The following is a 25,625-nucleotide window of genomic DNA, read 5'->3' on the forward strand; positions in this document are numbered from 1 at the left end:
GCACACAATTAGAACAGTACAAAGAAACACCATATCTAATCTGTTGGTTTGCTTTTATTAAGTTGGACAGCTCTGATACAATCACATTGAAACTCACGCTGATCAGGACAGAGCAGAAAAAAAGCAGTAAAAAAAAGAAAAAAAAAAAAGTACAAAATTGGTGATCACACACAAGAATTTAAAAAGATAAAAAGGTTGACTATCCACTTCCACTGGCCAAACTTCACTTAATGAATAAAAATTCAATTCAACCATGATCTGGATATAGACTCGCTAACAGGGAGAGAAAGAGAGATCTTTAAGCCCAGCTAGTGACCTCTGTACAGCTGGCTCTAATGTGCAAAAACATTTTAAAACTCAGGAAACCAGATAGTCTACCGCCAAAGTCACACCACTGATTAACGGTCCAAAATTACCTCCAATTTAAAAGAAACTGGAAAAAACCCAGAGGGGGGGGGGGGGGAGTCTAAAACTGTCATGGAGCACGTCAGCTTCCATTCTGCAGTCAGGTGACTGGACGAGCTAAGCCAGAAGGGGACTACTGAACCACACCTGATCAGTCACCTGAGGGAAAAGATCACAAGTCATGACCAACTAAAACTCAGCAGCAATCATTTGTTCTGTCGTCCATTTAAAAAGTGAATCACAACTTAGTGGCTTGGACCCCCAATGCTAGTCATGGCCACTAAAGGTCCAGGCAGAGCAAAAAAGATGAGCACAGCTCCCCCTAGTGGACTGGGCATCTGCCGTTTACTGAGGGATGCCAGCCACGACCTCAGACTCAATGCCACAATGGTTCTCCCCACGCAGGATTTTGAAGAAACCTGTAGAAGGAGAATACAATTTATTTATTTTTTAGAATCCTGTAATCAAACAAGGTAATGAGTGCTTTGAAAAAAATACACACATTTAAAAAAATAACTCACCATTATCCCCCCAGTCTGTGTTCCAGGAGTTGGTGGCCAGCCAGTAAGGTGTCCCGTCTTCCTCTCCCCAGCCCAGGATCTTGATGGCATGTCCTCCCAGAGCAGAGCCCGACACGTGCTGGTACACTCCTGCAAGCACACGTGGAGGAGTCAGGAGCGGTAGCAAAACCACAAACGTGCACGACAGACTAGGATGGAGCCAGTATCAAGGAGCAGGAGGAGAGAGAGAGCAGGAGAGAGAGAGCAAGAGAAGAGAGCCCTCACCAGACTTGTAGCTGACAAAGTCTTCGTAGACGGTGAAAGCTGCCTCCGCAGGGCCATTCTGGAAGAGCTCTGCCATGATCTCCTGCTCGTCTGGGGGCACGCTGTACGCACGCTTACCTACACAACAACAAACAGCAGATAGGTGAACAAGACTGGATGGGAAGCAAAGCATGCGTGTTGTGCGAGTGTGTGCAAGCATGCGTCTGTGTTGGTTGTGTTCCCGTGTCTGCATTGTGTGTGTGTGCGCGTATATATACTCCAGCCTTACCGAAGTGCTTGTCCTTCTTGTAGGTGGGCGTGTACCCGGCCTCGCATGCTTTGGAACACTTGGGAGTGTCCCCTTCTTCCCCGGTGCACGGTGGCCTGGTGCCGTTCACATGGTGCTCACAGGGGGCGATCGAGTAGGGCCTGCACCCTGAGAGAAGACCACACACACACACGTCACTACCACTGTACCCAATTGTTCAAATAAACAGATAACTCCCCTCTCCACCGTCGACCTCCAGGCACAGAAACGTAGTATTGTTCAACCTACCCATGTGAGAGTCATACAGCCCTCCGGACACCAGCCCCTCTGTTGTCCAGAAGTCCCAGGCAGCTGACGGGTATCCACCATTGCACCTAACACACACACACCATTAGTAAAATCTAGGAAACCTCATGCATACTCAACCCACACCCACGTTCCTTACCCCATGCCACAGTCGTAGCAGCAGCTGAGCAGGTCCTCTGAAGAGATCTCCACGCTGACCTTGGCGTTGCTATGGATACATAGGCGGTCTGAGATGGCCTCTGCTGCACCAAAGGCCTGGGGGAGGGGGACGGCAGACGCTTGTCAGACTCGCCAGGGAAGGAGGGGGCGAGAAGGAGAGTGCGAGTGTGTGTGTGTGTGTGTCTCTTACCCAGCAGGAACCACAGGATCCCTGGTCCCTGACCTCCTTTAGAGTAGGGCAGTTTGGCCACTGCTCTCTAGGGTCAAAACTCTTTGGCACTTTCACACTACCAGAATACTGCACCCTAAACAGAGATACACAAACAAACAAAAAAATCCTTCAGCATCAGAGACATCAGATTGAAACACAGCAGATTGATCTGGAAGATGATATCGCTGACTCAACCCCCCTGTCACACCCCCACCCTTACACCCCCCCCCCCCCCCCCTCTCAAAAAGGTCTAAGGTGATGAGCTCAGCACAAAAAGGAATGTCAGGTAAGCTGGTTTAGTCGAGAGCCTGGCCAATTCTCGTTTCCTCCTTTGCAAACCCACAACGAACTTTCTGACTGTGGGAGACAGGAAGTGAACGCTCACATGACAGGCAGTTTGGGGCCTTTCAGCAGAGTTCCACACAGCCTCTTCACATAGCTGTAGTCCACGTTATGGAAGTTATGTCCTGCCTTCACATGCACAAATCAAAATGGTAGACATGATTAGGAAACAGTTACATTGGCATGTTTGACCTCCTGAGATTCATCCAGAACAGCAACACAAACACACCCACCTTCCAGGTAGTGTTCATCTTGTTGATGTAGTTGACCATGTCGTTTGAGAGGGGAGAGAGACGGGGTCTGGCCCAGCTGATTGACAGGCTGGACACCAGGCACAGGAACGCCAAACGCAACATCCTTCCTGTCCGGACAGGAAACAGAATCAAGAATGACAATAGCACAGCGGAGGAACTGCCTGCAGTAAACTGGTTCTGGTTACCCAAGAAGAAATGACTCAGAAAAAAAAAAAAAAAAAGTAAAGCAACTGGTTAAACATGTGATTCAACATGACAGAGCTAGTTTTTCTATTGGAATTTTACCACCTGAAGATGCACACACAAACACAACAGCCCTCCAGCTCGGCCACTCAGACACTCCACTGCGAGAACACAACCGAACCAGGAGACACAGGCCTGCTTCAATGTGCACTCATGCAGGCTCAACCCTTCAGTCAACTGGTCACAAACTGAGGACCCTGAGGTATGAGGATCAAGGCATGGGCTGGCTGTGGCCATGGATCAGTTTGACTAAATAAACATAAGATTTTATTATAAATAATACCAGTCCTTCTCTCCCACGTCAGAGTTTCCCCTAGGTTTACAGCAGGGCGGGGGGCGGCGACCAGAAATGGGAGTCAGGTGGCTGAGCGGTTAGGGAATTGGGCTAGTAATCTGAAGGTTGCCAGTTTGATTCCCAGCCATGACAAATGACGTTGTGTCCTTGGGCAAGGCACTTCACCCTACTTGCCTCGGGGGGAATGTCCCTGTACCTACTGTAAGTCGCTCTGGATAAGAGCGTCTGCTAAATGACTAAATGTAAATGACACAACGTCGTGTAAATAAGATGAGGCCATTTAGTTTGTTTTTTTTATAGGAACGGTAACCTTAAATAAATTATTTTGTGATCGGGCGCTATATACACACTTAAATTTTTTTTTTATTATTAACTTGACCTGTAGGGGAAACACTGCACGTAAAGGCCTTATGACTCACCCCTAACAATAATCTGCACTTTACAGACAAGAAAACCACACAATGGTGTGGGTGTTCAAGACACATGAAATAACTTGTCAGTATGACTTATTCCGTTTTAGCAAACCTTTAAGGCTCATAGCCAGTAACTCAGGGCAACCAACACACCAGTAGTGGCTTGCCATGACACGAAACAAGTCGATGGAAGTATGGTCAGAGGCATCTTCGAGAAACGTGTGTGGAGTCACATGAGGGTACAGTTTGATGACTCAGCACCATTTGCTAATGGGGGAAGTGATTAGGCTAGAAAAAACAAAAACGTACAGAACAGTAAACATGATCATCCTTCTAAACTCACCCCCCATGGGCTCACTTCCTTTAAAGACTTTAAAGAGGAACTTGTTCTCTTGATTTGGCTTCCAAACCATTAATGAGTTATAGCCCAATGATAGAACGGCAAACACCACATTAGGCTGAGATACTAAATTCCTATTTACTTTTACAAACTGGAAAAGTACTAATTTGTTAGTTTTGGTTGTTTTCTAATGCATGCCTGAGAATACAAACGTTTAAGGCTTCGGGCGGAGAGATCGAATTACATTATCAATGAGCAGTTAGCGAGTTCTGCTAGGGAACGGAACATTCAAAAGTGCATTACTGACTAGAAACTGACTTGGGTGGAAGGTTTGGTCGAATAGAACCATCTGCTCAAAAAGTGAAACGAAAATAACTTGTATGCCAATATATGGGCACCGAACTACATAACCAAGCATAGAGGTAAGGAGAGAAAAAAAAAATATGCCACTTCTTAGAGGCACTCAATCATCTCTGATGAGCTTTCATAGGTTCATGTTTCATCATCTAACTTTAGAGGACGGGTTAACAAGAATAAGCATCTTGTTCAAGTACACAATCATTTGTTACATTAAGATCTGGTTACCATTGAGTGGAGGCGGGTTCAGTTTCGATTGGAAAAATGTAGTTCCAAAAGGAAAGTCAAGACAACACAATATTAGGTTTGTAGTGTGCTACAAGGAGAAGACTTGCCATTAACTTTCACGTGTCTCGGTCAATGCGTAGTAGTAGGTTTGAACTTGACTAACGAGTTGTCCAACTAGAACTTGGCAATAGTTGTCAGCAGCACCACCACTGTGATCATGTGCATTTTTTGGTGAGAAATGGACGACAACAACGGCGCCCAATCAAACAACAATGATAGCGGAATAATCTAAACTTTTCGAATCAAAGTAGGACACATGGTTAGCTACTTGGTTGATTTGTTTTTGGAACATGTTAGTGAAGTATCAAGCAACAATATATAGTTAGCCTGGTAAATTACACTGTTATAGCTAATATGACTACGACTAGCCTGGCCCACCTAGCATGCTAGCCAGCACTGGAGTCTGGTTCGTAGTGGACAAAGTACAGTACTGTGGCTGTATGGGGACTGCTAGCTAAATAAAATACATATTAATCGAAATGTAAATCAAAATAGGTTCAAGAATGTGGTCATTAACACTTACCTGTAATTAGCTAGATTGGGAATGACAAAGTTGTTTCAGACCACTGCCGTTGTCCAGACAGGTCAGGTAACTGTGTCACCTTGTTTTCGGTTCCCCGTTTAAATCAAGATAAACCACGTGACACCGACATCATGTGCTATGCTCGGAATCAGAGTAATTCACGTGACCCTAGGTTTCGCAACGCTGTTGCGAATCAAGTTATTTGTTACAAGATCAGTAGAGCGATCCACTTGAACGTTTTTTTCTCAAACTGTTAAGAGTAGCTACACAAGTGTGCTGTGACATCCGTAAAGTTGTACAAATTTGTGACTATTTTACAGGCATCTCCTAGGATCCTGCAATCTATCAAATTATGTTCCTGTATATTCTCTGTGACACGTCCCCCCTGTCCAGTAATGACATTATTTTAGATAATGTAATCAAATATTTCTTCAGATGTTTTGTAAACACCAGCAATCACTGTCTCTGAAATGGAATCTCACTGGATCAAGAGGACAAGACCAGTCTTTTCTACTTAATCATCTGACTTATGTAATCTAATTAGATAGGCACTAATAATAGTTACAACACTCCGACCCGATAGCGTTTATACTTGTGTTTATTCTGTCTCAATAATACAATACATATACAGTATCACGTATTTGGGTTTGTGGTGTCATTATATAAATCAATCCAATGTTAAACGTTTGTCTGGGGTCACAGGCAACACATCGTTAAGAGGAAACATCATTATTCAGTTGACGGATACCAATGCATATATAAACATAATCTAAGAATAACTGATTGTGATTCTGCCCACATTCTTCACGTAAATATGGCTGAATAAAATAAAATAATATAAAAGTTTAAAAAGAAGAGCTAATTGAAACTGGAAGCACTCAAATTCACCAAATAGTGATATTGACATTCAAGGCAATGTGCTGACAATCATCGCAGCTGATGTTGTCATTAATGTCTACAAGGCAAGCGATTATGATCATGTGATCCAGTGATTATGAATCCATTATTGTCAAGATCAAGCCAAGGCGTAGCGATAGCATTCTAAAGCTTGTGCGGGTGCACTTACACATTTACAGACACATACATACTCATATTAGCATACTGACATTAGCACTGCATAGAGATACATTTTAGCATAGCACCTGTGCTTGATTAATGCGATAGCTGTGTGCAAGTGCTTGTTTTTAACAGGGTACGCAACAGTACACTGGTTTTATAAAATCAAATTAATGGAAGAAAGTGCAGTGACTATTTCGACTGCCCCTCTCAATGTAACTTAAACACAAATGCAGTACTACTTTGGCTAAGACTAGGACTAGACTGGTGTGTCCAGTTCTTCAAACATGCAGGCAGTGGACTAGAGAGAGTAATCGAAACACAATCTGGAACTTTGTCAAGACTTTGTAATTTCTCCGGTTTTAAAACAGACACGCGTAACTTTGGTGTCACTTCGATTCTTACCATCGAAGCAGCAGTGATTGCTTTCTAGCTTAAGATGTTCCATCTTTAACATAAAAGGCTAAAGTAAACAAACAGTATAACTTAGTACTTTTAAACACTATTGGTAAAACATATTTAAAATGTTTAACACATTACAATAGATTTGTGTTTATCTTTTCTTATATTGCTTTACTACCTTTGATTAAATATCACATTGCTATGCATTATGATGCTATATCCATTCCAACACTATACCAGAGCCATTCTGTTCACAAGAAACAGGCTACACTTAATTAGTATCCAACTGTCTCAAATGATTGCAGCTAAATGCAGAAAGGAAAAAACACCTTATAAATATAAACTCTTCTCTCTAGCAAACCATGAACAACAATTTAATGTGCTCTTTCGCTTTCACTCCATTATACAATCATATTTATTCTAATATAATAATATTATTTGTGTCTCTGTGTGCACGCTCGTTTTAATGGGATTCAGAACCTCACACTGACTGACTGCTCAAACTGAATGTTATGTCGAGGCCTACTGGGGAGCCAGGCTGTTTCTGCTTCAGCCAACACACAAGGTACATGAATGTAACATCTTGTCAAAAGCAGACAAAGGTTGGTCCCCATCCATAAGTCTTACATAATCATAATATTTGTTTGACTCAAGAGCTGTGGTGAATTCCATTTATTCCAATCAAGACCTGATTATTTGATTTTATGAAATAAGGACAATATACAGCCTCTCAATATCTGGAACTGAGACTGAATTGCCAAGGAATTAACCCAAACCCTTGTTTTCTCTTGTATTCCCCATCAAATCAATTTATCTGTATTTATGTTCACAAACTGGACCATTTGTTTGCGTGCGTGGGAGGTGGAAGGTGGGGCTAGGCCAGGTTCCTCAGGTATCTCAGCTTGGGGCTCCTGTCTGGGGGTGGAGGTGAGGCGCGGCTCCCTGATCCGGTAGGGGCTTCTGTAGCTGGACATGGGAGACAGCTCGGAGCCCCAGCCCAGGTAGCTTCCGGTGGACGGCGAGGGGGCGTCAGTGCTGAAGTACATGCCGGTCATGGGCTCGATGGGGTTCAAGTTCCTCTCTGGACTCCCGATGAAGAGAGACGGACGTCTCTCTGGGGTTGAGATGTCTTTGATCTCCAGCGACGCCACAGACAAGGACCCCTCGGGCGTGGTGGCCCCGTTGCTGTCGATGTGGCGGAGGCTAGGTTTGAGCGGTGGCGAGGGGGTGGGGGAGCAGTAGGCGGCGCTCTGGTACTCGTCGTCCTCTCGTTCCTCGGACAGAGGCGGGCTGGGGTCGTCCTGGGGAGGAGGGGAAGGCTTGGAATCCTGAACTTTCACTTTGTGAACCCTGAATTCTTGGACTTGCGGGGGAGGAGCCTGTCTCACCTCTCTCACCACCTCTCTGGTTGGTACGACAACTGTCACCTACGGAAACACAGCAGTATTCAACATCTAGATGTGGCGCCTTATGATGTACACCCACGAGGCTCAAGTGCAGAGGACTGAAAGCCATGTTACTGATAAATGTGATGTCATTGGGACCTTTTCATCTTCACTTACCTGGGGGACATCCACCAACTGTTCGACCTCTTCCACCTGGGGAACCTGTGGAACGTGGGGAACTTCTGCGACATGTGGAAGGCTCAGCTGAGGAACATCTGGAGAATGTTGACGGACCCTTCGCTCCTCCAGCCCCATCAATCCAGCCAATCCGCCTTCACCATAGCAACTGCTTATCTTGGCAGCGTTTCCTGTTTTCAGGGCTAGGCGAATCAGCAGCCAGTGGTGGTGTTTCCAGCCTTCCCATTGGCCAGGTAGGTCCAGCAGAGTCCCGCCCCCAACAAGGGTGGCATGGCGATGGGAGGTGGGTGTGGTTTTCTCTTCCAGTGACAGGGTGGAACCCCTCTCCATACACATCCCTCCTACCCCTCTGTGACGGAGGCTTTGGAAGATCTCAAAGGACTTTGGATGCAGGAAGCGATAGTACAGGACCAGGGCGATGACACCTGGAGAGGAGAGGCAGATCGGGTGTCAAGTTACTCTTAAGTGGGTTAAACGCATAGACGTAGAACAAAGACAGTGAAGTAAAGTGAAATTCATGACGTCAGCATCTTTCTCACCAATCAGGAAGCTGCAGAACACAGCGGCTGGGATGCCCATGCTGTCCCAGGTAGCCACACTGAAGAAATCTGAGCCAGCCAAAAGCAGGAGAGCATTCTCTACAAACATGGCCTGCAACCAAGAACACACAGCCAGACCACTGACTTTACTGACTCGTGTCAGAGCTTTCACTAGGTCGTGATCACTGGCTCCCATCTAGCCATCAACTACCAACAAACATTCAGAAAACTTGGCAAAAAGGCTCAAGACGCACTTGTTCCGGGAGTACAACGGTACTTAGGAATGGTTCGCTTGACCCGATGTTAGTTTCCTCAAGGATCACAATGACTCTTGCTTAGAGACTTGTTGCTCTTGTGGTTAGTGGTAACTGACTTAAATTTTTGTACTCGCTGTGATATATTGTTTTATTATTGTTGCTTGCTTTTTTTCCACAGGTACACTTGCACTTATAGCAGTTCATGTTGTTTAATTGTAACTTGTTTAACTACATGCTCTTATGGTTCTTCCCTTTGGCACTTATTTTGGTTGTTCACAATGTGTGCTTCATGTTTTGGCTACTCGCAATGTTTTGTGGCTATCTCGTTGTTATGATCAGTGACCTATGCACTTTGTAAAGCTCTCTCTTGGAAGTCGCTTTGGATAAAAGCGTCTGCTAAATGAATAAATGTAAAACTTGGGCATAAAACTAGTTGTATATATATATATATATATATACAACTATATATATATATATATATATATATATAGTTCATATAAGGCACCTTCAACGTCGAACTGGCAACCTTCAGATTACTAGCCCGCTTCCCTAACCGCTCAGCCACCTGTTCTACCTAGAACCATAGGGTTCCTAAATTATTTTTAAGAAGGTTTCCAATACAAGATAGCTTTCAGTTCAGGAAACTTTTTGTTCCTTGTCAGCTCCTTCTGTATAGAATTGATTTGTGTTGCGTTGCGGTTGTAGGCTGAGCTACACACCAGATAGAAGCCGGCCATGCGATATCTCGAGGGGCCGTCCTTCACGTTGAGGAAGAGGAAGATGTGGATGGCTCCCAGGACCACGTTGAACAGACGCCATCGCGGCACCGTTCTGATGATGTCGGTCTGCTGAGACACCAGCCAGAATGTAGCGCCCATCCAGTGGAGGCCTGTGAGAGAGGGGGGGGGAGGGTGGAGGGGGGGGGGGTGGATGGAGGAGGGGGGAGAGAGAGGGAGGGAGGGAAGGAGGGGGGAGGCAGGGGGGTAGGGGGGAGGGAGGGGGGAGAGAGAGAGAGGGAAGGGGAAGGGGGAAGGGAGGGAGGGAGGGAGGGGGGGGAGGGAGGGATTGAGAGAGACAGAGAATAAATATGAAAAAAGACTAACCAAACAAATTTAGATTGAACCGAATAACAAAAACAGCATGGTTCTACAGGTTCACACCCCACTCACCTATGACACCCAAAACCCACGACCGGAACAAACGTGTGAAGAGCATGAGGGTGGCTAGACGAGCTCCGATCATACTGACCTGCACACGCAAACACAATGCCTGTTAAACACACACTCAACGCTTTCTCGCTCACATGTTTCTCTACTCTGTGGTCCTGGAGTAAGACCTAGTCTTCTTGATATCTCATTCCCTCTTTGTCACTTCCTGCTTTGTAAAAATCTCTCTGTTTACTCTTCAAATATCTGTCTTATATACATACGTTCTCTTTCTCTCTTACACACACACACACACGTACACACACACTGTGCACACACACATGCTCCTTCACACACACACTTTTGCTCACACAAACACACGTACACACACACTGTGCACTGACCCTCCAGAGCAGTCGGCAAGACATGGCAGCAGGGGTCATTGGCAGATGGCCGGGTCTGATGAGGTAACAAGCCCTGGCATAGAGCACCAACGCCCAGGACAGAGACAGTAGGCACACCACAAAACACACCGGAACTGGGTGAAGAAAGTGGGCGAGAACGTGAGGTCAAATAGATGGAAAATAGATAGAAAGAGAGAGGGAGATAGAGAGAGAGAGAGAGGGGATGAAAGACGAAAGCATAAAAAATAGGGTTAAAGTTACACTCAAAAGTTTTTTTATGGGCGTATGTGAAGCCCTGCTTGTACACTGTGACACTGCTTGTAAAAAGAGCTATACGTGTCAAACATTTCATTTGCTATATAGTCAAACACACTCGCACACACATACCTGGAGAGAAGAGACCGATATCTGTGCAGATGAGGACGTACGTCTGCAGGACTGTCTGAGGAAGGGTGACCACCAGCGCCTCCAACAGGCGCAGAGCGGAAACATCAGCCTGCTGCATGATGTCTGAGGACAAGTCAAACCCAGGAAGAAACATACACTCCCACAACCTGTGAACACAAAGACGATCCACACACGCACACTTTAAAGTCGATTGACTGCAGTAAACATGCTTCGAATCAAGTAGCCGTCGCACTGAACAAAGACAGCTCAGCAAACGCCATCTCTCCTCTCCACTCTGACGCCCTGATCACCTGACCCCAGGCAGTTATACCTCTTGAAGATGCCCAGATGCAGGATGTGGGTCCAGTGGAGGGACTTCCTGGGTATGCGCCCGTCACATAGGTACCACAGGTAGCTAAGCAACTGAGGGCCCCACCCAGGGAGGAGGAGCAAAGCAGTCAGCCCCGCCCACTGGCCGTAGCAGTAGTTATGCCCCACCCACAGGTAGTACACAAAGCAGTAGATCACTGGAGATGGAGACATAAAAACAGGAAGATCAATCCATGTTTAAATTATATATTTCTCTCATGGACCAATTGACGTGAAGGAAACAGATAGGATGAGGTGTTTTTAATGTTTAGCAATAATCACTATTGACATTATTCAGACTCACACACAGTCGCAGAGGAGATTTATTTAGTATTAGTCTGTTTACGTTCCGCAGTTCCATGGCTGCCCTAACTGCAAGATATTTTGTAGCCTAGTCACGAAATTGGGTGCACCCTGTGTCTTCTGTCTCGTGCATGTTCATGTTCTAGGAGCGAGTAGGTCTATATTTTTTATTCTGACAGGTCGTAGGCCTCTGACGTCGATGCAGACCGTTTTAGGCTCGAGAGCCTTCTCCACATCTCTAGCAGAAAGCACAAGTGATGCGCGCCGCTGCAGCGTCCTCCCCTCTGCCCTCACTCACTCTCTCCTCCCCCCTTCCCGCATCCCCAGGTCCCCTGTAATATGAACCATCTGTGCGTGCCAAAATTTGGCGGGTGTAGCCTTGGCTACGCCCATTCCACCGTCCATTCATGATACCCCAAAATTCGGCGCTCGAATACGGAATGGAATGAAATGCGCCAGTGCGCCACATAAATCGTTTTTTAGAGACGGCACGCAAGGCCTGGTATTCTGCAGATCTGCATGGTGTCATAACTATGGGGATAGAAATATGCTGTGCACGCACAAAGACCCACGTTCCCAAATGGTATCAATCATAAAACTGAAGACAACATGACTTGCAGTGATAGCCTACCAAGATGACTAGTTAGTCAAAAGTGATGGCTATTGCAATGACAACAGAACTGCTATGTGACAAGCCAAGCAATCCCCCTCCCCTTCAAGGTGTGAGCGTGCATGTATGTAGCCTATTTGGATACATCATATTGGAACTTACGCGCTGTCCTCTCTGCCACGATGAGAAACGCTGTAAATGCATAAATGCAAACTTGGCAACACGCCACGCACGAGCCTCCTCGGCCACCCATCTCTCTTGTTCCACTATAATCTCTCATAACGCTAAATCCTTATCCGTGCCGTTTTCCAGAATCGTGGGAGTTTATTCGCCCGGATCCCGTCAAATTGCTCGTGTTCTCGAGAGCTCAGTTCTTCTCTGGCAAGGTCCACCGACGTCATCATCTAGCTGGGACGTTAAAGCTGTAGGCAAAGGACTTCGTTACAGATAGTTTACAGTCATTATACTACAGCTCTGGGCCTCAGTCATAATAACTGTAACATAAAGTTGTTTAGAAAACATGACATTTGAATGTTTACCAAAGTATGCTACAAAAAAAAAACAGGTAATTGGTATAGTCCAAAGGGCAATTTAGTGGGCCTAATTTGGCATGAGATATCAAATAGACAATACCAACGTACATCAATACTGATATTGAAGCCTATGAGATATGAGACCCATATGTAGCCTATATGGACATTAAAGGCAGGGTAGGCAATGTTAGTGTGAAGCACTTTTTGTCATATTTGACCAAATTAACGTCTTGATAGCAACCAATATATCTAACGGTCTGGTTTGAATTGTGTAAAACAGCTAGCTAGCTAGCTAGCTTTTGCAAAACTTGCCTACCTTGCCTTTAAGGACACTTCTCCCTATATGCCCCAGACCATCACGATACCCCATGATACACGATAAATCAAAAAAAAAAAAAAAAGGATTTTAAAACTTAATATATATATTTTTTAAACGTAATATTTAAATTTAGACACCACCGACTTTTTCCATGGGGAACAAGTTTCATCTATACATCAGTCTTTTACACTGAGAACACAAGGGAACAGATTTCCCTGGGGGCCTGAGGAAAGTGGTTCCCCCCTGTATATTACAGTCTGGCCATTTATAAAGCAATACAGTAATGCTGGTGATGTATGCTACTGTGATCATTATGTATAACAAGTTTCATCTATACACGTCTATTCATCTATACTCGTCTATTAGAACACAAGGGAACAGATTTCCCTGGAGGCCTGAGGAAAGTGTTTTTTTCGGTATTGTTTGCCTCAGACCGGACCCTTCTCCTCAGACCCAAGGCTGTGATTGGATGACTGACCTCTCTCCTCAGACCCAAGGCTGTGATTGTATGACGGATCTACAGCTACACCTGGATGAGGGGGGGCCTGAGGAGAGAGGTCTGCAGTTGGACCCTTCTCGGAGAAGTGAGATGGTTCGATTGCATTCAGGCTCGATTGCCTTACCTTTCCTTAGTATCCTGGAAGTTGCAATCTGCATTTTTTTCGGCTCGCATGTATTTGGTTGGATTTTTGGGGATCTGAATTTCACCATTCGAATTTTAGCTTGAATTTTTTAATTGAATTTTTGGGATCTGAATTTACTGTTCAAATTTGAGCAACCTGAATTTCTGAACCTTGAATTATTATTTGTTACATTGAAATACATTCCTATTTCAATTTTAAAGAGGTGAATTCAAAACCAACACATTCGGTGGTATTTAAATTATAATATTAAGTATTCAATACCTTCAAATTCAAAACATGATTTGATATCACTGATTTGCTTCCATATATTTTTACCTGGAACAGCCTATAAAACCCCGTTTGTCCTGTAGGCGCGAGAAAAGGCTGACACCAAGCGGCTATTGAGAGAAAGTGGATTTAAAGTGAACAGGCATTTGATACCGACAGCCTACACAGGCTATATTTGTGAATTTGGTAAGGCTGTAAAATCAAGTTATATTATGATGTTTTGTCAGGTGTTTTGATGATAGGCTAACCAAATAAATGCTTTTTATAAACGCGAATAAGCCACGATGCCACATTAAGATACATTATCTCAGGTTTAAATGAAGCCAACACTGGTATCGTTCTATTAATGTGTCGCTGAAAGCTATTTCACCAGATCACTACAGAGCTCAGCGGCTAATCAGAGAATAGGCGTGCACAAAGTCGTGCTCGAAATGTATTTTCCGTTACTACCGGCGTTTCACGTACAAGGCTCAGTGTAGGCTAGCCTATGTATGTGAGGGGTGTGTCTTGAGAGCTCCACCTCCACCACCCTACGCGTTGAATAAAACCAAATCGCCCCATAGCATTGCTGCGACATACTCACGGAAACCTCATTATAGGTGCACTGTGAGCATTTGTACTACGAACGTAGCGTTTTTTACCTTATTTTTGGAAGCCTAATCAACCAGAAAATAAAATATGGTGAGTAGGTTAAAGGACATTTCAAACATTGTCAGGGAATCTACAATCGGAGAAATATCGTAGTTAGGTTAATACTTAGTAGTTCATACTATGTCGTCGACTAAATATGGGCAGAATCGCGTTTTAGGCATTTATCAAGTCCACTTGTAGATAGCCTACCTATTTAATGGTATTGTAAGGCTTTATACATGTTTTACACGATGTCAATTGGAAATGATTCGCGCCTATCTGTGGTGCGTCACGATTGAAGTGTCCATTTTGCCTCTACCGCGCTTAACTTTTGCGCGCTGCGGCTCGTCAGTCAGTGCGTCAACGAGTGGCGCAGCTGATTAATACTTGCATGGGGCGAATCACTGTTCTTTACTAGACTACTCAAGTTATTCCTCCAATGAACGGTTTTTTCCCCGTGACGCTGTAAGCGTAGCTTATGTTTTATTTCTGATAACACGATGGCAAAAGCCTAGACGGATTTGAATGGTTACCAAATTAGAATTTCCACATTGAGCGGTACCTATAGGCCTTGGGGACCGCCAGGGTTAGGTTGGGCGTGTTTATTGCCTCCCTTGTCGGTTTGAATCGGTGATGTGGCTATTGCTACTGTTCGCTCTTTAGTGGCCTCGAGCCACCGTATAAAAACCCTTAGCTCTAGTTTAGTGATTGAGGGTAGATTGAGGCTGTGTCGACAGGTCTTTCATGTTTTGTTCGAGGTTATCAAGTTGGAGGCACCGTTTGTTTCCACGTGGCCAACGTAAAATTATCTTTAGCATTACTCATTCATAATCCATCCATGCTATACTTCTATCACTTTAAAATCTGCGCTGCGCAGCATACGTGCACACTTAAACCTTAATTGTTATAATCTTGGTGTGTAATCTGGGGTTATGACGAACCCTAAAGGATCAACATTTTTTAGGGAAGCACAAGGCGGGGGGAGGGGGGTACATTCCCATAGGGATATGTCGGCTACTTTGCTTCCTAATGAGGAGAAAGCTTTATTTTATATTCCTAAATTCATGTTCAAGCATGTTGTTTAGCCCTCTGACAATATGGGTCTTTAAAGGTTTGCAGTAGTCGGTTGTGCAATCGTTTTTCTTAAGATTCCTCTGTATTGCATCTCTTGCCCTTTTGGTTTTCAAATTCTCGCATGACTAAAGGCCTGGTTTGACACCCTGACTATAATTTACATTTAGTTTAAATGTGACTGCTGGTAGTCAGTTGTGAAAGTGTGAACACCAAGCCTACAGGGTTGTCTGCTTTTCACTGGGCCCTTTTGTGCTTTCTAACCGCCCATTTTGGGACTAAACAGGAAGCTGGCCACATAGAAGGGGGGGCTACCTTTGCTAGCCCACTAAACTATGCATTAAAAGTAGGTTCTCGAGTGTTCACCAACCTCACGACAGGCTTTATGGAGCCAAGTGACGTCAGTAGACAAATTAGCACCATGTTAATCTGGAAAGGTCTATTTTAATCTGAAAAGGACTATGCTAATCGGAACACTCAGGAGCCAATGACAGGCCACTCTGAAATTTAAAACACAGGAAGTGGTTACTTTCACAACTGCTGTAAATGTAGAACAGGCGAAGCTATACAGGCCAACGTCTGGTGAACATTAACAAAGATGGCCTCTTACGCCACACCAGAGTCGTACGATTAGTGAAGTATTATTTCGCAATTACACAAATGCAGTAGGTGTCAACACAAAAGAAGGGTTTTGTGGTTCCCTAATTTGGTGACTGTTCAGGTGTATGGAGTAAACTGTACAGGAATAATGATACGTTTGCTCTGCTGGGTGAAGTATAATGGAGACCAGGGGTGGAACAGGGCAGTTAAAACGGGTGTACACAGAGGGGTGGGGGGTGTGTGTGGGAGGAATTATTGACGCTCCCCTTTAAAATAGCTTACTGCTTAGCTAGCTGCCTTGCCCAAACTAGGCACCCCTCCTGTATCCTTGACTAGTGTCACCTACCAAACCTGCCCCCCCCCTGTCTGTTGATCTACAGGGCAGAACGTCTATACAAGCTGTTCCTCTTGTCTCTGGGTTTAAGGATTAGGAACAAATGTAACCTAAATATGACTGCAGTGTTTGAGAACAGGGAGGACCTTCTATCATATTGAGAATAGTCTAGCAATCACGGGTCGTTCTTTAGTATAGACAATTCCATATGGCTGCTTTGTAGATTGGTCTGAGGACTGGATCTGTAATCTTAGGGTTCTTCACCTCAAACATGGGGTCAGACTGAAATAACACTTGTTAGATGAGTCTGTATGGGTTTGGCATGTGTGTTGCTGTGTGCTTTTATATTACTGTCACAGATGGGCACTTCTCACAATTTCCAATTTTAAATGAGACCATCAGTACCACCCACACATCCTGTCCTCTTCCCTTTAAAACTAATCACTAAATATTTGCACTGTAGGCCAAAGCAGTTATTCAGACTGGTGGACAACACAACAATCCGCTTTTGACATGTTTTGTTTTTAATACAATGGTGTCCTAACTTGTTGTCCTCCTCTCCACTCATCCGTCAACACGTTCCCCCTCGTCGGCAACATGCTAGAAATACTTCTGCAGGGTGCGGACTGGAAATTCACTGGCTTGGAGGCAAAAGTTTTGCTTACCCTTTGTGATACAAAGATTTGTATCTTTGTTATCTCACTACTAGTCCGGGCCTTAGTTATTTATTTTTAATATTTGATTATCATAAGCTCAGAATCACACTAGGCCCTCCAGCTGACTACAACAGCATTGTGTTTTTGCGTAAAAAAAAAAAAGTCATAATAGGAAAGACTATCCTGTCATGAGTAAGCCACAGTTGCACTACACATGCTCACACAAATTGGGTCACAATGCAATGGTATGCAAACTCATGACTCACACTGTCCTCCCTCGGTTTGCGCACCATGACCTGATTTATTTTCACCACGCCCATTAAGTTGGAGCTTACCTGTCATTTGTTCCCGACATTTGATTGACAGCCAGCCAGGTGGGGGAGCATGGTACAAGATGTCCAACAAAAGCACAACCAGTGTTTTTGACCTAGATTATTGTCTAGATGTAGTAGAAGTGGATAGGAAATGGGTAAATTGATAAATAGGGAGGGAGTCAGGTGGCTGAGCGGTTAGAGAATCGGGCTAGTAATCAGAAGGTTGCTGGTTTGATTCCCGGCTGTGTCAAATGAGGTGGTGTCCTTGGGCAAGGCACTTCACCCTACTTGCCTCGGGGGAATGTCCCTGTACTTACTGTAAGTCGCTCTCGATAAGTGTCTGCTAAATGACTAAATATAAATTAAAAAATGAAATGTTTACATACTCGCTCACGTTCATAGCTGCAGATGATTTACCATTCCCTCTCCTCCTCTCCTCAGCGTGAGTGTATCTCAGTCCATGTTGGCCAGGCTGGCGTCCAGATGGGGAACACCTGCTGGGAGCTCTACTGTCTGGAGCACGGCATCCAGCCGGACGGTCAGATGCCCAGCGACAAGCCCGTGGGTGGGCACGATGACTCCTTTACCACCTTCTTCAGCAACACCGGCTCCGGGAAGTATGTTCCCCGAGCCATCTTTGTAGACCTGGAGCCCACAGTTATTGGTGAGTTGAGCATAAATAGGTAGATATTATAACCATGTAAATATTTTGTATGGTTATTCATTCCAAATGCTTTCATCCAAAATAAAAGTGCCCATACACAGCAGATGGCATACAGTAGATTTTAAATATATGCTACACAACTGCAAGCCAGATTTACGGATGACTAATCATCGTTGCCCAACGCTGATATGAAATTGAACACGTGTTTGCGAAAGCGACTTGGCGATTTGAGTTGTGAACTGGTTCCTGTCATAACCGGGTCCTGTCTGTTCTCCAGATGAGGTGCGTACAGGAACATATCGTCAGCTGTTCCACCCCGAGCAGCTCATCTCTGGGAAGGAGGACGCTGCCAACAACTACGCCCGCGGGCACTACACCATCGGCAAGGAGATCATCGACTCGGTGCTGGACAGGATCCGCAAACTGGTACGCCCGAAAGACCATGTGATCACGTGGATGTGACGGCTGTGCGCCTCTTGTCCTGAGAGTGTTTCAGACATACTGCATATATAGTTTGAAATGATGCGTGTCCCTACATCACTGATCTCCCTGTGTTTCTCTGTCTTTCCCCCCCTTAGGCAGATCAGTGTACCGGCCTCCAGGGCTTCCTGGTTTTCCATAGCTTTGGAGGGGGGACTGGTTCTGGGTTCACCTCCCTGCTCATGGAGCGTCTGTCGGTCGACTTCGGCAAGAAGTCCAAGCTGGAGTTTGCTATCTACCCAGCTCCTCAGGTGTCCACAGCTGTGGTGGAGCCCTACAACTCCATCCTGACCACCCACACCACCCTGGAGCACTCCGACTGTGCCTTCATGGTAGATAACGAGGCCATCTACGACATTTGCCGTAGAAACCTGGACATTGAACGTCCCTCCTACACCAACCTGAACCGCCTCATCAGCCAGATCGTGTCCTCCATCACCGCCTCCCTGCGCTTTGACGGCGCCCTCAACGTGGACCTGACAGAGTTCCAGACCAACCTGGTGCCCTACCCCCGCATCCACTTCCCCCTGGCCACCTACGCCCCGGTCATCTCTGCCGAGAAAGCCTATCACGAGCAGCTGTCCGTGGCGGAGATCACCAACTCCTGCTTCGAGCCCTCCAACCAGATGGTGAAGTGTGACCCTCGTCACGGTAAATACATGGCCTGCTGCCTGCTGTACCGTGGCGACGTGGTGCCCAAGGATGTCAACGTGGCCATCGGAAACATCAAAACCAAGAGGAGCATCCAGTTTGTGGACTGGTGTCCCACTGGCTTCAAGGTGGGCATCAACTACCAGCCCCCCACCGTGGTTCCTGGAGGAGACCTGGCCAAGGTGCAGAGAGCCGTGTGCATGCTGAGCAACACCACCGCCATCGCTGAGGCCTGGGCCAGGCTGGACCACAAGTTCGACCTGATGTACGCCAAGCGGGCCTTTGTGCACTGGTATGTGGGTGAGGGCATGGAGGAGGGAGAGTTCTCCGAGGCCAGAGAAGACATGGCAGCCCTGGAGAAGGATTACGAAGAGGTGGGGCTCGACTCATTTGAGGATGAAGAGGAAGGGGAGGAGTATTAGGAGGAGTGGAGGGAGCAACAAAGGAGGGACGGGTCCTCTACTGGCAAACATCACTGAGATGGAATTGCCTTTACATGACCATGCAGGGAGGAAGGAAGGAACAGCAGAACCTGCTTCAAGCCAATATATTTTCTCTACCAAAGAAACTTCTCATGTCTGACAATCTTTTCCAAGAAGGTTGACCAAGGAATTGTTCTTTGCCTTAATGAAAAATGCTGTCGCCATGAAAGTTTTCTTCGTTTATGACAGTACTGTCATCAACACTAAAGTTACTGCCAAGTAAATTCCTTTGGCCAACCTGATTATCTCAACCCCATGGTGTTCGGTCTTAATGGAAGTGATTTCTCCAACTTGGAGAGTTATTTTACATTACTGATAAGCTACACAATATTCTATTTCTTTCCTTTTAACCCAGCATGATTTTAGGACTCTTGATTTCCATGTTGTGTGTCTACTCTGCTGTCAAATTGCAGTTTTTATTTTATGATTGTAACGCATCAGGAAACTGTGGTGACTGGCACCCCTCCTTTGTAAATAAAGTTGTGTGATCTCAAATCAACAGACTCTTATTTTGAAGAGGGGGGGGGGGACGGATGTGTAGCTGTGAAAGTTGCAGGAAGCGTCTCATTGAAGTCCGCATTCACCAAAAGGGTTAAGACCATAGATATAAAGACTGGTTAAGACGACTCCTGTAAGAAGACAAGAAAACAATGCTGTCACTATCACCCTAATGTGTAAGCTGATGCAGGCGAATTAGAATAAAGTAACCAATGTCATAGAACAGTTACAATAAACCTATTAAAGACAGCGTAGAAGTAAAAGCTTTGAACCATTCCCACCCGAATTGCCATTTTACTTACTCAAACGACCAAATAAAACGATGTGAACGTTGGTGTTCACTTTTGAAATTGTCGAACGGGCGTGGTCTGTACGTAACGTCACCATTACGTTTAACATATACACGGAAGTGAGGCGACAGGAAAACCCAACGAAGACGCATGAAAGACGCATTTAGATAAACCAGGTAATTTCATCACACTGTAGTAAAATACCTTTTTAACTATTATGATTGGAGTAGATATTTGTGTATGTGTAGCAATTCAAGATGTACGTGCCTGTGTAATTCGCTGCGACATTCTACTACGTGGCGCTAGCGTTACAGCTCAACCTAGTGCGGTGCTAGGTCACAACCTGTAGTTACACTAATAATAGCTAATAGTTACAATAATATGTGACGTTAGCGAAGAGAGCCAGGGAAAAGCCAACCGATCCGGCTAGCTGCGACGGGGACAGGTAGGTAGTTAGCTAATGTTGATGAATGCGATCAACGACCTTTACCCAATCGCAAGCTCACGCGTTGCACCAAAAACATGACTTCGCTTGTCTTAGTCCAAGTGCAGTCAATAGAAGTACTTTTTATGCTTGATTCCCCTTTCCTTTTAGGTGTGTGTGTATGTATATGTTGAGACATGTACCAGAGAGGATGGGTCAGGCCCTGTGTATCTGCTCCCGCGGCGCCCTCACCATCGACAATAAGCGATACTACTTCATCCAGAAACTTGATGAGGGGTAGGAATGTCTGTATGATGTTAAATACGATGGACGTGGCAGCCTAGTTCATGAGTGAATAGTCTTCCAATGTCAATGTACTTCCTGTATACTGCTCGACACAACCACTCCCACCCTTTAACTCTCATTTTGATTTGTGCTCCCCATCTCCACCACAGTGGGTTCAGCTATGTGGACCTGGTGGAGGGGGTGCAGGATGGCCACTTCTACGCCCTGAAGCGGATCCTGTGCCACGACCGCGAAGGGCGCCAGGAAGCTCAGACGGAGGTGGACATGCACCGCCTGTTCAACCACCCCAACATCCTGTCTCTGACGGCGCACACCTTCGTGGAGCGAGGCGGGAAGAGCGAGGCCTGGCTACTGCTACCGTACATCAGCGTCAGTCGCTTGGAGAACACACACACACACACACATGCTCTCTCTCACACACACACACATGCTCTCTCACACACGCTTTCACACACACAAGCACTCACACACACACATGCTCTTACACACATACACACGCTCAAACACACATGCTCACACACACACGCTCTCACACACGCTCTCTCACACACACACACATGCTCTCACACACACTCTCTCACACACACTCACACATGCACACTCTCACACACACACACTGTCATACACACACACGCACGCTCTCTACGTGAAACGGACACGGAGTGGGAAATACGTGCTCCATAGATTCCTCACTGTGTGTGTGTGTGTCATGCAGAAAGGTAGCCTGTGGTCTGTGCTGGAGAAGCTGAGAGACAAGGGCAGCATGATGGCAGAGAGACGGGTCCTTCGCATCCTGCTGGGCATCTGTTCGGGCCTCAAGGCCATGCATGAAAGAGGCTACGCACACAGGTACAAACCTCTCCCCTCACATCCACCACAGGTACAAACCTCTCCCCTCACATCCACCACAGGTACAAACCTCTCCCCTCACATCCACCACAGGTACAAACCTCTCCCCTCACATCCACCACAGGTACAAACCTCTCCCCTCACATCCACTCTTCCCCCACAGCTCTCACGATCACCACAGAAGTTGTGACACTCAAGTTATGTTGATGTGAGGTGAGGTTAGAGAGGTTCGGTGGTACCTTATCAAAGGCGTAGTCCCCTTTCACCATACACAGGCACATTTGACAAAGTCTTTGGCCTCTGTATTCCAGGGACCTGAAGCCCACCAACGTTCTCCTTGAAGAGGAGGACCGGTCCTTGCTGATGGACCTGGGCTCCATGAACCGATCCAGGATAGAGGTCCGGGGGACCAGAGAAGCCATGACTGTTCAGGTGAGGCCAATGCCTTCTCTCACGGCAACGCAGCCAGGACCTCGGCAACAGGCCCCACCAAGAGGTTGTAAATTATGTTTTTGTTTACATTTACATTTAGTCATTTAGCATCTTATCCAGAGCGACTTACAGTAAGTACAGGGACATTCCCCAGAGGCAAGTAGGGTGAAGTGCCTTGCCCAAGGACACAACGTCATTTTGCGTCATTGGCCAGGAATCGAACCGGCAACCTTCTGATTACTAGCCTGATTCCCTAACCGCTCAGCCACCTGACTCCCTCCTTTAGTATTCAAGCTAATTCTATATCGTCTTTCTATTTCCTGCATTTCCACATCTCTTCTTTCTTTCTTAATAAAACATTTCTCCTCGGTCCTGCCCCTCTCCCACCGCGGGTGTCTTGCTTCTGTAGGACTGGGCGGCCCAGAGGTGCACCATCTCCTACAGGGCTCCGGAGCTCTTCAACGTGGACAGCCACTGCGTCATCGACGAGCGCACCGACATCTGGGTGAGCCAGCCTGAAGCATCAAGCCTCAACTATGAGTGTGTGTGTGTATGCTGTATGTATATATACATATACATAATGTGTGTGTTTGGTACGTTGGGCATCTGTTTGCCTATGGAATAACTGGGTAGCTGCCAGCTCGTTCTTTGACGTCTGTGTGCAGTGATAACAAAAATGAGGGTGTGTCCAACTAGAACATGTCATTAATAAGGGACCTTTGATGGTAGAAAGTCTGTGATGCATGTTCACTGATTATAAATATTTACATTTAGTCATTTAGCAGACGCTCTTATCCAGAGCGACTTACAGTAAGTACAGGGACATTCCCCCCGAGGCAAGTAGGGTGAAGTGCCTTGCCCAAGGACACAACGTCATTTTGCACGGCGAGGAATCGAACTAACAACCTTCTGATTAATATCCCGACTCCCTAACCACTAAGCCATTTGACTTCCATATATACTGCAATGAGAGTGTGTATTGGGGAAGAGAGCTGACTCTCGTTCTTTTTCTCTTCCTCCCCTCCCCTCTCCCAGTCCCTAGGTTGTGTGCTGTATTGTATGATGATGCTGGAGGGACCCTATGATCTGATCTTCCAGAAGGGGGATAGTGTGGCACTAGCCGTCCAGAATCCCATCCACATCCCTCAGTCTTGCAGGTCAGACGACCGGGCAGCTGCTATTTACTATTTCACCAAATGCGAATCGTAGCATCCCTTTTTGGGATTTCTGTGATTTTCCGAAGATTCAAAGTAGCACCAAGTTCTCACCGGAGAACCACACCAGTAGATATGGGTTCCAGGGAGGTTCCAAACTGTGCTCTTTTGTAACGCAGAACTTTATAACAATTGTGTTTTTGTTTTTTGATTTCCAGTTACTCCGAAGGCCTGCAGATGCTGCTGAGCTCCATCCTGGTCTCCAACCCCCAGGAGAGACCCGACATCAACTGGGTGCTGGACCAGGTCCATGACCTCCTGGCCCGCAGCCCCACCACCCAGACCAACATGGTCTGACGCTCCACAAGATGCGGCGCTGATGGAGAAAGTGGGCTTTTGTCTTGGCGGCTGCTTTGTTACGAGGAAAAAAAACAAACAGATTGGATCAGGGGTGAATTGCCTCCTGAATGTCATTGGAGGAATGTTTGCGTATGTCGTAGGTGCCTCAAGTTTGCCCTCTGCTGCACCGCACCTGACCAAGGACAGGACCCGGACCCCCCTCTGTCCACCTGGTCTGCTGCTGGTTCTTCTATTTAATAACCAGGTACATCAGTTAAGAACACATCGCTCATTTACAACCTGGTGTTTGTTGTTTGTCTACCTCTGTGTGTGTGTGTGTACCAAATCTCTAGGAGTCTAATGGGTTAAAGCAAAACGGTGATGGAACCATAACTGGCTTGAGAAGCAGATTGGAGCGTCCTCCGTCTTTGCTCAAATCTGTTCTTTTCCCGACATACGCCTCGGAGGCCCTGGTAGCAGGGGTGCCCAGGGCGATGCTTGGACACCTCCTAACCCCCTCATAGTTTGGACAGCCCTTAAGTTTGAACTAGGCTCCTCTGGGCTCGTCCCTGCTACCTTCCCGACAATACGCCTCTGCTTTGGGCAGCTCAGGGGTCTGCCCCTGCCCTCACCCCCTGCCCTCACCCCCCCCGCCCACAACCCAAATGCTGCAGTGTAGAACACAGTGAGGAGCGAGCACCAAGCTATGTGCGACGCGTGCGAGACTCCACCGCTTGCCTGTCAAACGCAGGCCACGGCCAGCTGCTGCTGGGAAAGGAAGGGGTCGTTGGAGACACATCGAACATGTCTGCTCCGAATGGGCTCGCTGTGGGTCGTCATAGAAACTCGTTGCGCCCAGCATGAACGGACCAGCTGTAAGATGATTGTTGTTGTTGAACATTTACAGTCTGGCCACGATTGTGATTCCAAGCGGTTACCATGGAAAGGGAAAAACATCATAGGACGTCTCTGCCCTGTTTGAGACCCCAGATACGATGGTGAACTTTTGAAGTAGTTTTGTTAACTGTTATCGGGATTGATTGTTGATCAGTCGTGCTGGGTTTTTTTCAGTTACATGAGTATGCCTTTATTATTTATTTTCCCCTGCCCAGTTCAGACTTGAGTTATATGAAGGTATTCTTGATTTGGTGTTATCTGAATGTGTTTTATTGGAAATGGTTGAACCTGTCTTTGGTCCTCACTTAAAAAGGGTATTTGTGTGTTTGTTGAATGGATAATTAATAAATGTAAGACATCACACACTGATCATGTCAAATAGCCCAGAATTAATCTTCAGGAAGGAAACCGTTATTGGCCATTTTGGATGACTTACTTCTAGCATTATTTGCCGACTTGTGTTGACTGTAAAGACCAGCTTCCTGTCAACATGAAGCTAACTGCATCACATCACTTTATCATGAAACTATTTATAAAGAAATACAACATTCCAAGATTCCTGCGATGT

At 46.0% G+C, this 25,625-nt stretch overlaps 4 protein-coding genes across 8 annotated transcripts; 2 read left to right on the plus strand and 2 right to left on the minus strand.

Moving 5' to 3' along the window:
- Window positions 1–36: 36 nt before the first annotated feature.
- ctsba (cathepsin Ba) lies at window positions 37–5,307 on the minus strand. Of its 3 annotated transcripts, none has more exons than XM_062446595.1 (10): window positions 5,169–5,307; window positions 2,689–2,816; window positions 2,499–2,584; window positions 2,093–2,207; window positions 1,883–1,998; window positions 1,726–1,811; window positions 1,459–1,605; window positions 1,191–1,307; window positions 927–1,055; window positions 37–824 (listed from the first exon to the last, which is right to left on the minus strand). In XM_062446595.1, the coding sequence occupies exons 2-10, from the start codon at window positions 2,809–2,811 to the stop codon at window positions 751–753; spliced, it is 993 nt and encodes a 330-aa protein (XP_062302579.1). In that variant the 5' UTR covers window positions 2,812–2,816; window positions 5,169–5,307; the 3' UTR covers window positions 37–750. The 3 variants fall into 3 exon arrangements, with proteins under 3 accessions (XP_062302579.1, XP_062302581.1, XP_062302580.1); XM_062446597.1 differs by having other exon boundaries at window positions 2,499–2,580; window positions 2,685–2,816; XM_062446596.1 differs by having other exon boundaries at window positions 2,689–2,812; window positions 5,169–5,280.
- Window positions 5,308–5,729: 422 nt separating this feature from the next.
- Window positions 5,730–12,641, minus strand: LOC134007776 (XK-related protein 5-like). Its single transcript, XM_062447441.1, has 9 exons — window positions 12,386–12,641; window positions 11,273–11,468; window positions 10,942–11,108; window positions 10,555–10,688; window positions 10,175–10,253; window positions 9,725–9,894; window positions 8,749–8,860; window positions 8,189–8,634; window positions 5,730–8,053 (listed from the first exon to the last, which is right to left on the minus strand). Exons 1-9 carry the CDS (start codon window positions 12,501–12,503, stop codon window positions 7,427–7,429), a joined length of 2,049 nt encoding a protein of 682 aa, XP_062303425.1. The 5' UTR covers window positions 12,504–12,641; the 3' UTR covers window positions 5,730–7,426.
- A 1,868-nt stretch (window positions 12,642–14,509) lies between these two features.
- On the plus strand, window positions 14,510–20,363 carry LOC134007306 (tubulin alpha chain-like). The gene is made up of 4 exons (XM_062446683.1): window positions 14,510–14,667; window positions 18,033–18,255; window positions 18,533–18,681; window positions 18,834–20,363. Exons 1-4 carry the CDS (start codon window positions 14,665–14,667, stop codon window positions 19,806–19,808), a joined length of 1,350 nt encoding a protein of 449 aa, XP_062302667.1. The 5' UTR covers window positions 14,510–14,664; the 3' UTR covers window positions 19,809–20,363.
- Window positions 20,364–20,484: 121 nt separating this feature from the next.
- stk16 (serine/threonine kinase 16) lies at window positions 20,485–25,625 on the plus strand. Of its 3 annotated transcripts, none has more exons than XM_062446699.1 (9): window positions 20,485–20,832; window positions 21,252–21,377; window positions 21,536–21,755; window positions 22,102–22,235; window positions 22,547–22,667; window positions 23,077–23,172; window positions 23,703–23,824; window positions 24,040–24,209; window positions 24,322–25,625. In XM_062446699.1, the coding sequence occupies exons 2-8, from the start codon at window positions 21,262–21,264 to the stop codon at window positions 24,176–24,178; spliced, it is 948 nt and encodes a 315-aa protein (XP_062302683.1). In that variant the 5' UTR covers window positions 20,485–20,832; window positions 21,252–21,261; the 3' UTR covers window positions 24,179–24,209; window positions 24,322–25,625. The 3 variants fall into 3 exon arrangements, 2 of the variants coding, with proteins under 2 accessions (XP_062302683.1, XP_062302682.1); XR_009928028.1 differs by having other exon boundaries at window positions 20,486–20,832; window positions 24,040–24,433; window positions 24,514–25,625; XM_062446698.1 differs by having other exon boundaries at window positions 20,486–20,832; window positions 24,040–25,625.

Source organism: Osmerus eperlanus, chromosome 21 (assembly GCF_963692335.1).
Source record: "Osmerus eperlanus chromosome 21, fOsmEpe2.1, whole genome shotgun sequence".
Classification (NCBI taxonomy): Eukaryota; Metazoa; Chordata; class Actinopteri; order Osmeriformes; family Osmeridae; genus Osmerus; species Osmerus eperlanus.